This window comes from Equus asinus, chromosome 1, assembly GCF_041296235.1.
Source record: "Equus asinus isolate D_3611 breed Donkey chromosome 1, EquAss-T2T_v2, whole genome shotgun sequence".
NCBI lineage: Eukaryota > Metazoa > Chordata > Mammalia > Perissodactyla > Equidae > Equus > Equus asinus.
Window position 1 is genome coordinate 191,993,906 of NC_091790.1, and position 12,691 is coordinate 192,006,596.

A 12,691-nucleotide genomic window follows, 5' to 3' on the forward strand; every position below is an offset into this window, starting at 1 on the left:
GAAGTTTAATAAAATAGACAAAACTCTACTAAGGTGGGCCAAGAAAAAAGAGCAAAGACATAAAAATAATATTAAAAATGGAAAAGGGGACATACACAGATTTTCGAAACTTGCAAGAAAACACTAGAAACAATTTTATATCAATAAATTTGGAAACCTAGATGAATTGGACAATTTTCTAAAATGTATACCTAACCAAAATTGACTCAATCAAAAGTATTAAATATAAGTAGACTCTAACCTTTACATAAATTTAAAATAGTTTAAAAAACTCCTTCTAACCTTTACATAAATTTAAAATAGTTTAAAAAACTCCTCCTTCTAACAACCTCTAATTACTCCCCCCACTATTCACCTCAGAATAAATATTAGGCACAAAGCACTTTATAGGCAAGTTTTACCAAACATTCAAAGAGGTTAATTCTTATCTTACAGAAACTGCTGTCTAGACGGCGGGACAGGTGAGGAAGGCAGAGCTGCTCAAACTTCCCGGAGCCGGTGACTGGCCCGCCCGCGGGTGGGTGAAGAGGGGGTCTGGGCTAACGAGGGAAATGAATGCAGGTTGACTTTGAGAGGCCTGGAACCATTAGAATTTAAATGCCCAATTCTGTTTTAAAAGATCATTTAATGAGGTTTATAAGTTTGATATCAAAATAAGACAAAGCCACTACAAAAAAAATGAAATTGTAAAGCAATCTCACCTCTAAAGTCTGATGCCAAATCATGTGACTAGCTCTGCAGGGTAAGTGTTATTATGGCCACTTCATTGATGAGCAAAGTGGAGATAGCTAACTCACCAGGGCCACGTGGCTCCTGTCTACCCTGCTCTTTCCTCTCCTCTCTTCAGGGACAGGACTAGAGAGCTAAGGTCCCCGTCCCTCTAGCCTTCCACAACTAAAGGGATTTCCAGGCAGCCCAATGGAGGGAGAAGACCTCCCAGCTGGTACTCACCAGGATGGGCTCCGCCAGCTTCCCCTCCGGCATGGCCGAGCGGTTCATCTTGGCGATGCTCTCCAGCGTGGTCATGGCAGCCTGAGTGTTCCCGGTGGAGACATTGAAGCGAGCAGATTCAGGAATAAACTGGGCACAGATGACAAAGAACATCAGAGTTGCATCTGCTGTGGACCCCAGGGGTATGGCGATTATTGCTCCGTATACTATGCCGTCCTGGTTTCCCGAGAAGGGACAGATTGTAGAAAGCTTAAAGGCCTGCAATATCCCAGGTGTTCTCTTGCATTCAAAGTTGATTTGGAACGAAAAAGGTCGTGTTCTGCTTATCATAGCCCCATCTTGGATGACAGCAGGGTGATACTGAGCTTCCCACAAATTCAACCCAAACTACTTGTTAATACAATGAAATTCTTACATCTAATTGGTAATAGCTGCTGCCCCAGGGCCCTGGTGCCTCTCCACTGCTCTGTCAACCCAGCCCCCCTCCAGGAACCCCGGGACCTCCCCATATCACAACATCCTAAAGGGTGATCACGGCAGGGGCCTCCAGCACCCATGAGGTGGAGGGAATCAGTCCTATTTGTCGAGGCCCTCAGCCCCCTGACTGTTCAATACTTTAAACACCACACTCAGAAAATAGTACAGGCCTCCACAGAAGCTGGGACCTTGAGAATCAACTTGGGCTGTCCCCTGCGCCCCATGCCTCACACCCAGTCAAGGCTGGTTGGTTCTTCCTCACACAAGCGTCTCCCCCAGCAGCACCCTCCTCCCCATTCCCACGGCCAGCAGGCTGTTCACGTCCTCCTCATCTCCCAGTGAGATTATTCCAACACTTTCTAACTGCTTTTCTCGCCTTTTCAGTCTTCCCTCTCGCCCAGGGTCCACACTGCCACGTGCCAGCTTCCCGGCACGTAACCCCTTCCACACCTCCAGCACCCCCGGCCTTCGAGGCCCTTCATAATCTGGACACAGGCTGTCTGCCACCAGCACCCCTGACTCCACCATTCCAGCCTCCCTGCATTTTCACACCTTCGTGACCGGGCTTGTGCATCAGTCCTGCCAAAGTGCCCTCACCACACTCTCTGGCTGTCCGAGGCAGTCTGTTCTACTCCACAAGGTCCAAATTCAACAGCGTAACCCCACTGGAATAAACCACTCTCTCCGCTGAGCACCCACAGAACTTGAGCTGTTCCAGCACTTGTCCAAGTCAAGGTGGTATTATCGCTTTTTGCATTTGTATCCATCTCTCTCTGATTGGCTAGAGCTCCTTAAAGGCTTCAACTGTGTCTTGTGTATCTTTTTAGCCTTGGAATCTGTGCTGAGCCTGGTCTATACTCAACGTGAGAGTGAAGAACTAAACGACAAGATCAAGATTCAAAATAATGATTTTTTAAAAGCTCCACAGCCGACACACATGGAATACTGTTCATGTTCCAGGCACCAAATGAAGAGAGTTTTATAGTCGATCTTGTTTAATCCTCATGTGAAATGAGTTGTTAAAAAAAAAATGAAACTGTGCTGACCTTGCTGACTTGCCAAAAGGGAGTTATTTGCTGAGGAAGGACTTTCTGAAGGACTGCAAAATATACTTTTTCTGGTAGCAACAAGATGTCCTTGAGTAAGCCAACGAACTGTAACATAAATTTACGCTCCCTACCAAACCACTGGAGAGATTGTTCTGGGCTCTCCTTTTTGCTAATAAAAACTCCTGAGTTTTACTCCTCAAGGGGACATTTTTCTGGCTGCTGCCAGAATTTGTGTTGCCCGAATTTCAGTTCTAAGACCCCAAATAAACGCTCTCCTTTTGTTTTGCAATTGCCTCTTTTTTCTAAGCTGACACTCACAACAGCCCTACGAGATACACACTATTCATTAGGCACAAAGGCGGGGGGGGGGCATGATGTGCCCAGGATGGTAGAGCCAGGACTCTTGTCTAGATAGTCTGGTTCCAGAACCAACAGACCGCACTGCCTCCCTAGCGGTAAACCCAGGCAATATGGGATATGGGGCTAAAGCCACATGACGAAATGTGACTATTTGAAAGTAGAGTGCTACATTGGGATTTAAGAAAACATATCCATCCCCAATTACAGGTTTCAGGTGTCCAGGCTTGGAAACAACTTACTTAGAACAGATCTTGGGGTTGTAGCTAATCCTAAGTCCAACTGTGGGGTGAAGCTGGCTAAGAAGCCACGCAGTCTTAGGCCGCACAAACAGAGGCAGACAGTCTGCTCACAGGAAGCAGCAGGCCCGCTAAGCCCCCGGCTCCAGAGCACCTGGGGCCTGTGTGTGAGGCTGAGCAAGAGTCCTCTTCAGAGAAGACACTGACCAACTGGCTTCATCCAGAAGAAAATAGACAGGGCTGTGGGACCAGGTGCTGTGAGAAAGAGTCGAAGGTAATGGTCTTGTTTAGTTTAGAGAAGGGAAGCCTTGGTTGAGCCGGATTCTGAAATATTTTGAGGGATATCATCTTGAAGATAGACCTCCGTTTTCCAGACAGAAGTACTAAGACCCCAGGTAAATTCTTGAGGAGGCAAGTTCCGCTCAACACAAGAAAGAGCTTCCCAACAGCCAGGGCTGCCTGGAGCTGGCAGCTGCTGTGGTGTCTATAAAGTGGTCATTTCCTGAAGCTGGGCGTGTTCTGGCAGAGACAGGGGATACCTGCATTGGCGGAGGTTTAGAATAAATGACTCTAAGGACCCTTCTGAATTCTGAAATACTTTGATTCCATGGGGTAGGTGACACAAACAGAAAACAGATCCCAGTTCCACTGAGCTGCCAACTTTGTCTTGGAACAATGAGCAGAATTCTACTAGAAGCTAAGGAAGATGATCATTCTACAGTTGAACAGCTTATAGGTTAGAAGGAGAACAAACTAGCAGGTCCACTGTGGCCTGAGAACATGTAAAAGGCATGAGGACTAGAGGTTAGAGAGAGGTCAGCCCAAATAGGGTCAAGTTATCAGAAGAGACTTCCAGGAATAAATGATAAGGCAGGCTAAAGGGGGTGAGGGATGCAAGCTGATTGAGACAGATTCTGGGATAAAGGAAAGAGGTGGATATGATTAAGATATCTCTGGGGCAAAAAGGCCACTGGGCCAGCTGGAAAGGAGGACAAGAAGGGTGAGCTTCCTCATGCCCCATTAGCTCCCTCACCTTGAAGGCCATGATGAGGATGATGCCAGGAATGGAGGCGATGCGGATGAGCCAACGCCACCCAATGGTGGGGATGACCACAGAGGCCAAGCCGATGATAAGCAGGGAGCCAGCAAGCCAGAAAACCTAGGGAGAGAAATGGAAGATTAAAATTCCTCCTATCAAATGTGCTCAACATTTCCGCTCTCAGGAGCCGCCCTGCCTAACAGTTTACCAGTATGACAGGGCGAGCTGGGAGTCTTTGACTGAGGGGCGGAAGGTTCAGGTTCTCCTCCCAGGACTACCTCCAGGATTTGGATGAATTGAGAAAGTCACTGCAGTTCTCTGTGGCTCAGTTTGCTTACATGTAAGTGGGAGACTCAGCTAGACAGAGGACAGTAATGTCACCAAAGTTTTAAAAATCCGGGCCCCAAGACAGTAACTTTTTTTTTTTTAGAGGTGAAGGAAAAAGATTTTATTATAATGCAAGACTTGCAAGTAGGGAAAAGGATTTTTAAAAGATATTTTCAGCACATTGCTTTCATTGCTTCTCAAAGTCCTGTGTTTCTTTCAGCAAACATTTATCGGTACCTACCGTGTGCCAAAAATGATGCTCAATACTAGGAAGATACAAAGATGAACACAATAGAATCCCTACCTTGCAGGAATTCACCATTTAATAATGGAAATCACCACAGAATGTGACAAATAGGAACATAGATGACAGAGCAACTAACTTTGTTCAGCTACAGACTTGCATACACCAGTACCCTTGGAAGGGAAGTGCCATGCCCTGAAAGGGATAGTAGCTGAGTCTCTCCACTGAAGACTCAGCGAGGGGAGAAAGTTCCTCTCATGTGCATTCCTGGGCTTCTATCATTCCAGTGAAACCAGCCATTGCAAGGTTCCCTGGTTATTGAGGAAGGGGTTACTGTGTTCTAAACGCTACTGTTGGATGATAAAGTCCTGGCTGAGAAAACCTTGGAACTGGACCTCTGGCATCAAGCATTTCCAATACTCTTTGGCTGGTACCAAGCAATAGGCGGTGTGCTAATCAAAGAACAATCAACTGGCCAGGAGGAAAACCATGTACGTCATATCCCATAGTATCAGAAGACTGGGGAGAATTCCTGTGGCCCCTTACCTGAGACAAGGGGAGCATGTAGCCTCGATATTTTGTAGGCAAAAATTCCGTCTTTATGATTAGCCTAAACAGGAAGCAGGGAAGACACAATCATTGCACTTTTATAAAACCAAATAACTTTTGATAACAATCGTAATTTTTCTTGTCACAGAGATAAAGAATTAAAAAACACAGACATTCATCATTGTGCTTCCCGCTAATATTTGGCCTTTGACTCTGGTTTCTGACCCAGAGCTCCTGAAACCCTTAGAATTTCCTGGGGAATAGAACCATCTTTTGTTCTAATGAGGTGACTCTTGGTGGACTTCTGAATGGGGGCTGGTCACTAGAAAGACCAAGCCATGATTAGGAGCTTGGAATTTTTTTTTTTTATTATTAATGTTATGATAGATTACAACCTTGTGAGATTTCAGTTGTACATTATTGTTAGTCATGTTGTGGGTACACCACTTCCCCCTTTGTGCCCTCCCCCCACCCCCCCTTTTCCCTGGTAACCACCGATCAGATCTCCTTGTCAATATATTAACTTCCACCTATGAGTGGAGTCATATAGAGTTCGTCTTTCTCTGACTGGCTTATTTCGCTTAACATAATACCCTCGAGGTCCATCCACGTTGCTGTGAAGGAGCTTGGAACTTTCAGCCTACTCCTCCATCCTCCAGAGAGAGGAGAGAGGCTGGAAAATGAATAAATGATCAATCATGCCTACACGGTGAAGCCTCCATAAAAATCCCTAACACAGAAGGGTCAGAGAGCTTCCAGGTTGGTGAACACGTCTACGTGTGAGGAGAGTGGTACACCCCAACTCTGCAAAGACAGAAGCTCCTGGGCTTCCATCATTCGAAGGTGCTTGGGACCCTTCTGGACCTCACCCTACGTATCTGTTCATCTGGCTGTTCATTTGTATCCTTTCAAATATCCTTTGTAATAAATACTCCTTTTGCAATAGTAAGTAAACTGTTTTCCTGAGTTGTGTCCACCACTCTAGCAATTGCTCAAATCCAAGCACAAAGTCCCAGGAACTTCCACTTTGTAGCCGATTGGACGGAAGTGGTGGGTAAGCTAAGGATCTACTACTTGCCAGTGGTGCCTGAAGTAGGGGACCGTCTAAGGGACTGGGCCCTTAACCTGTGAGTTCTGCCCTAACTCTGGTTAGAGTCAGAATGGAATTGAATTGTAGGACATCCAGTTGGTGTCAGAGAATTGGTTGGTGTGGGAAAAAAATCCACACATCAGTGTTAGAAGTAAAGTATTGTTAAAAAAAAGAAGTGAAGTATTGTCAGAAGCAGTGAGTGCACGTGTGTAAAGGAAAACAGAAGAGAGTTTTTCCTAGGCAATCAAACATCAAAATATAATTGTTACTTGGAACAGAATTGAAAGCCCAGAAATAAAACCACACATCTATGGACAGCTAATCTTTGACAAAGGAGTTGAGGGCCTACAATGGAGGAAAGAAAGTCTCTTCAACAAATGGTGCTGGGAAAACTGGATAGCCACATGTAAAAGAACGAAAATCAACCATTCTTTTTCACCATTTACTAAAATAAACTCAAAATGGATCAAAGACTTAAAGATTAGGCCTGAAACAATAAGTCTTCTAGAAGAGAATATCAGCAGCACATTCTTTGACATCAGCTTCAAAAGAATTTTTTCGGACACCATAACCCCTCACGTGAGGGAAACAATAGAAAGAATAAACAAATGGGACTTCATCAGGCTAAAGAGCTTCTTCAAGGCAAGGGAAAACAGGATTGAAACAAAAAAACAGCCCACTAATTGGGAAAAAATATTCACAAGTTATTTATCCGATAAAGGGTTAATCTCCATAATATAAAGAACTCACACAACTCAACAATAAAAAATCAAATAACCCAATTACAAAATGGGCAGGGGACATGAACAGACATTTCTCCAAAGAAGATATACAGATGGCCAATAGACACATGAAAAGGTGCTCATCATCACTAATCATCAGGGAAATGCAAATCAAAACTACACTAAGATATCACCTTACACCTGTTAGAATGGCAAAAATATCCAAAACCAAGAGTGACAAATGTTGGAGAGGCTGTGGAGAAAAGGGAACCCTCATACACTGTTGGTGGGAATGCAAACTGGTGCAGCCACTATGGAAAACAGTATGGAGATTCCTCAAAAAGTTAAGAATAGAAATACCTTATGACCCAGCCATCCCACTACTGGGTATATATCCTAAGAACCTGAAATCAGCAATTTCAGAAGCTCTATGCACCCCTATCTTCATTGCAGCATTATTCACAATAGCCAAGTCGTGGAACCAACCTAAGTGCCCAGCAACTGATGATTGGATAAAGAAGTTGTGGTATATATATACAATGGAATACTACTCAGCCATAAAAAAGGACAAAGTTGTCCCATTCACAACAACATGGATAGACCTTGAGGGTATTATGTTGAGTGAAATAAGCCAGACAGAGAAAGACGAACTCGGTATGACTCCACTTATAGGTGGTAGTTAACGTATAGACAAAGAGAACTGATCGGTAGTTGCCAGGGGAAAGGGGAGTGGGGGGAGGGCACTAGGGGTAAAGTAGTGTAACTACAACATGACTAATAATAATGTACAACTGTAATTTCACAAGGATGTTAACTTTTATAACCTTAAAAAAATAAATTATAAAAAAATATATATATATAATTGTTACAGCTAATATACACGTAAGAGGACAATACGAAGTAAACTTACAACTACTCTTTTGTTTACATTTTTATTCCCAAAATTGTTGAAAGTCAAAGTAATCTATTCCCAAAGTTCTCTTACCACTGAAGAGATATTAGCCTTATCTCTTTTGCCAAGAGAAATGTTGGCAAAATGTTTTGCTAAGCCTGATTCTCTTTTCTAAGACACACTCAGGAAATTAAAATACATCCAAGAGAAGACAGTTTCCCCAACTAATGATGACAATCACGGCACAGGTTTCTAATTAGGTACATGTTAAATCTGTGAGTACAAGAATAAGTGGAATCATATTCCATCAGTGTTCTAATCGCTCTTCTCTGTTGCAGTTATTAGCCAGAATTTGGGGGGTTTACCATATTTATCGGGCTGCCTGAGGGATGTTTTAAAATTCTACCTAACTTCTTTTCTTCTATGCCTTCAAAACTCAGAGTGGTGCTTAACTCATGCCCCAGGGAAGAACAATTCTTTCCCTAACACATTAAGGTAATAATTAGGTGCTTTGACATCTCCTAATACATTCTAAGGGTAACTTGCTCCAAGGCCCTGGGGAGAGAATAGCCTGAGGGGTCCTGTTAATTAAAGGGAGGCTCCCAAGTTGCTGAACATTTAGCATAACAACTTTCCTGCCCGTGCACAATAAGATATTGCACACCTATCCAAGGGCAGAAGAAAGACAAGCCGCAGCACCGCTCTTTCAACACATCTCAGCCTGCTTTGCAAATTCACTTTGACACAGTCTTAAATTACAGGGCAATGGCACTGTAAAACGGTTGTTCCTAAATGTTAAAGGTGCTTACGGTCAAGCTAAACTCTTCCCTCAAATTCTCAAGAAATTAATAGATGGTGTTTGGGTTGATATTTTTGTTACCTACCTAACATGGCACTTTTTGTTCCCATTCAGTCTAACAAAATATTATTCATCTAAAAAATAATCATCAGCCTTAGGAACCAAAAAGTTAACACACGCTCAATCTAGCAGTCCGCTAGCCACACCATCAAACATCGTTTTGATGAGCAAATAGTTTCTAGTGGAATAAGCAGCCATCACTTTTTTAAAAAGCTCAAAAATAATTAGCACAAGAGAAGTCTATACATTTGCAACTTATTGATGCTATGAGTCCATTAAGCACAGTGTAGGTGTAAGTATCGGTGGGTGAGCACACATCTCTCTCAAGGATCCTCTAGGGGAAGACTTTACCCTTGCGCATGGCCGGACACGCCACAGCCCACCATTGTCCGCAGGAAGACAAACCAGATGTACGAGGGAGAGAAAGAGGTCAGCAAGGAGAAGTAGGCTCCCCACAGGAAGGAGATGAGCAAAATCTGAAGCAACAAAAGGAGACATATTAATGGGACCTGTCTCAATGGAAAGTAGGGGAGGAAACCTAACTTCTAAAGGTGATTTTTAGTTTTCAGCCAGATGTCTGCTTCTCTGAAGAGCTAACCTACAGCCAGCCCACTGATCTCACACAACCAGCAGACAATACAATCCATGCCTTTCAATTGTCTGAAAGCCCAGACGTTCTGAGTTTAGACCGTTCTTCAAAACTGCCCAGCTGCGTCCACCCTCACAGGTAGCGGGAACCTGAACTTGTAAATCCGAATGCAAAAACTTGCCAGCCCTGCTCACAGGGGTGTCAGGAACACAATGGAGCATTGTGTTGGAATGTGTATAAGGAGAAAATTTAATTTTTTCTCTAATTATAAGAATAATACAAGTTCATAGTAGAAAAAGATCAATAAAAATATTTAAATCACCCTTGATTCTGCATCCCAGAGAGAATACTCTTGACACAGTTTTATCCTATTTCCCCTGTGTGTAAGGGAAAGCGTATTTTTAATGGCTGCAAAACATTCTAGTGGAAAGATATACTACAATACATGTAATGTTATGCATCAACCTTTCCCCAATTGTTGAATGCTGAGGTTTTTTCACATTTTCTTGCTATTAAAATCAGCTGTGACGATGCCTATGCATAAATCTTTGTGGTTCTCTGATGATCTCAACAGGCTAGATTTCTGGAAGGCAAATTATCAGGTTAGGAGAATGGATATCCTCAAAATTCTTAATTCATACTGCCAAGCTGATGATGAGAAAAATTTCACCAATAGTACATGGGAGTGTCCGTAAACTTGCAGGGTCTTTAAGACAAAGAAAAATTCCTTATAGATTTGATGTTTGATACGCATTCGATACACAAAACTTTTGTCTTGTTTTGTAATTTTGCTTTTGCTAACTCCTCTGACTGAATGTTTTTCAAGGTTTCTCGACCATTTGTATTTCTTTTTCCTCTTTTTTTTTGAGGAAGATGAGCCCTGAGCTAACTGCTGCCAATTCTCCTCTTTTTGCTGAGGAAGACTGGCCCTGAGCTAACATCCATGCCCATCTTCCTCTACTTTATATGTGGGACACCTGCCACAGCATGGCTTGCCAAGCGGTGCCATGTCCTTGCCTGGGATCCGAAATGGCGAACCCCGAGCCGCTGAAGCGGACATGTGCACCTAACGGCTGGTCCCGTATTTCTTCTTTTATAAAATGCCTTTTCGTACTCTTCACATTTTTTGAGATACTTGTGCTGTCTGATTAATTTATGAGTCTATGATATTTATTTTGTGTGCTTCAAAACATACAGCCAATTCTGTTAATGTTTTCGTTGGGAGCTTCTCCCTTTGTGTTTCCCCTTAGAAAGGCCTTCCCCACTAGAAATCAGACTAGAAAAGAAGAGAGATCTGGGTTTGTAATCAGAAGACATGGGTCCGTGTCCTGATGTTTAATCTCAGTAGGTGTGTGACCTTGAGCAAGCGGCTTAGTTCCAAAGCTATATCAACGTTGGCTAATGTGAAGCTTCTTACGTTTATATGTGGAAGTTCCCACATCATAATGTGTGCTAACTTTGCGCATCCATCGCCTCCGTACCCATCACACCGGGGATGAGGTCGGAGAGGGACCTTAGGGAAAGACGAGAAAACAAGAAGGCAAGCCCGGAACCCAGGCCTGTGATGTCAGAGAAGGACACTTCCGCACTTTCTGTCTTGGGTGTTCAGAGAGAAATGTCCAGTAAAGAGCAGGGGTGACATGGCCACAGAGGAATACACGAGAGAAAATCCCAAATCACCCTTCGAGACCAACCTACCTTCCAGCGGCCATATCTGTCAGCCAAGAGGCCGAAGACGATGCTGAATACCATGTAGCCAAAAAACACCATCTGTAGGTGGGGCGAGAGAAATGATCCTCTAAACAGAGTTGTTATGATCCGCTAATTCACTGCATGAATTCATGCATGCTTCACGCATCTTCACTAAAAGTAGACTGGGACGTGAGGGGTGGGACTTGAAGAAACGGTTCTCACAAAGCACAACCCTGAGTCCTGTTTCACACGTCCAGGCGTCAGAGGCTGAGGCGTCTCATCGGCTGACCGCGTGCCTGGCGACACTGCCACCAGGTGGAAACGGGGGTCGAAGGAGCAGGAATCTGCTGCCCCTCTGATCCGAGATGACGGCATTGGCCCACTCTGCTCAGACGTATAATTGTAAATTTCCATTTTAATTACAGAAAAAGATGAAAATATAGTCGTGTGTGCTCTGCCTTATTCCACACACAAGTTGAGACTTCCAGAAGGAGTCTCCTTTATGTTACTACAGGTGAACATAAACTTTAAACAAATACCAAAACCCATCATTCATTTAGAAACACTCTTCAAAACTAATAAACGCACTTCTTTTCCTTACTTGTTCTCACAATGGCTGGTCCTACCCTGAAAAAATTCAAGAACCTGGAGACGATGCCAGCGTTTTCAGTCAGCCGGAGCTGTGATCCGACGTCTGTGCCTTCAGGAAGCTTATTTTTCCCGCTTCGAGCAGTTCCAGTGCCACCTGCTTTCCTTTCTAGTCAGATCCCTGACTGATTGCTTCCAGGGAAATCAAAGGACAGGTGTTAGCTGGCATTTCTAACACTTTTTCAGTGAAAAACTCTGTTTCTCTCTGCTGCCTGCTTTGCTTTCCCTTTCTCTCCCTTCCTCACTCCTCATAAGGAAGACTCAAACACATTTCCTCCACAGGGAACTATAAAAAACCATCACGTCGGGCCATCCCGGGTAGGTTCAGTGAGCTCTGCTTTGGCAACCAGGGTTTGGTTCCCAGGCGTGGAACTACAGCACTCTGTTAGCAGTCATGCTGTGCTGGTGGCCCACATACAAAAAACAGAGGAAGATTGGCATGGATGTTAGCTCAGGGTGAATCTTCCTCAACAAAAAAACAAAAACAAAAAAACCCCCACAAAAAACCCATCATATCTATGCTTGAAAGACAAAAGCTATGCTTTTCCTCTGTGCACCGTTCTTTCTAGGATGGACTGGGAGGGAAAAAGCTAATGCTTTCTAAACGAAAGTCCTGGGGTGGATGTTGCACTGTGATGAAATCTAACCAGTCCTCAGCAAAACAGTAAAAATAAGGACAATGTGATACATTTTCATAAATCTAAATTTATTAAATATGAAGGCCTCTTTTCAATCTGGAATAATTTTCTTTCTGATTATTGGTAGTAATGTGCCCTTCTTTTTTGAAAGGTGATGGTAATTGGTGGCAAGATTTTCTACCTTTTTCTCTTCTTCTAATGGCCTTACTTGTCAAACATATATTTTTTTAATGTCAACCACTCAATATTTTAAAAAATCATATCAGTTGATGAATTCCAACATTTGGGTGCCCCTGAATTTAAGTAGTTTCTATTGTGGAGCCAGAAAT

The 12,691-nt window shown here is 43.4% G+C and overlaps 1 protein-coding gene across 6 annotated transcripts in view; it reads right to left on the minus strand.

The window, feature by feature from the left end:
• Positions 1 to 12,691, minus strand: part of SVOPL (SVOP like) — a 94,324-nt gene that overhangs the window by 57,023 nt on the left and 24,610 nt on the right. For all 6 annotated transcript variants that reach the window (XR_011504819.1, XM_070514355.1, XM_070514351.1 and 3 more), the window contains 5 exons: positions 11,083 to 11,154; positions 9,147 to 9,271; positions 5,230 to 5,293; positions 4,107 to 4,232; positions 952 to 1,080 (listed from right to left, as the gene is read on the minus strand). Coding sequence is in view for 5 of the 6 variants with exons in the window: in XM_070514355.1 (XP_070370456.1) it covers positions 952 to 1,080; positions 4,107 to 4,232; positions 5,230 to 5,293; positions 9,147 to 9,271; positions 11,083 to 11,154 (516 nt within the window). In the remaining variant the exon portion in view is untranslated. The remainder of the gene's footprint in view (positions 1 to 951; positions 1,081 to 4,106; positions 4,233 to 5,229; positions 5,294 to 9,146; positions 9,272 to 11,082; positions 11,155 to 12,691) is intronic.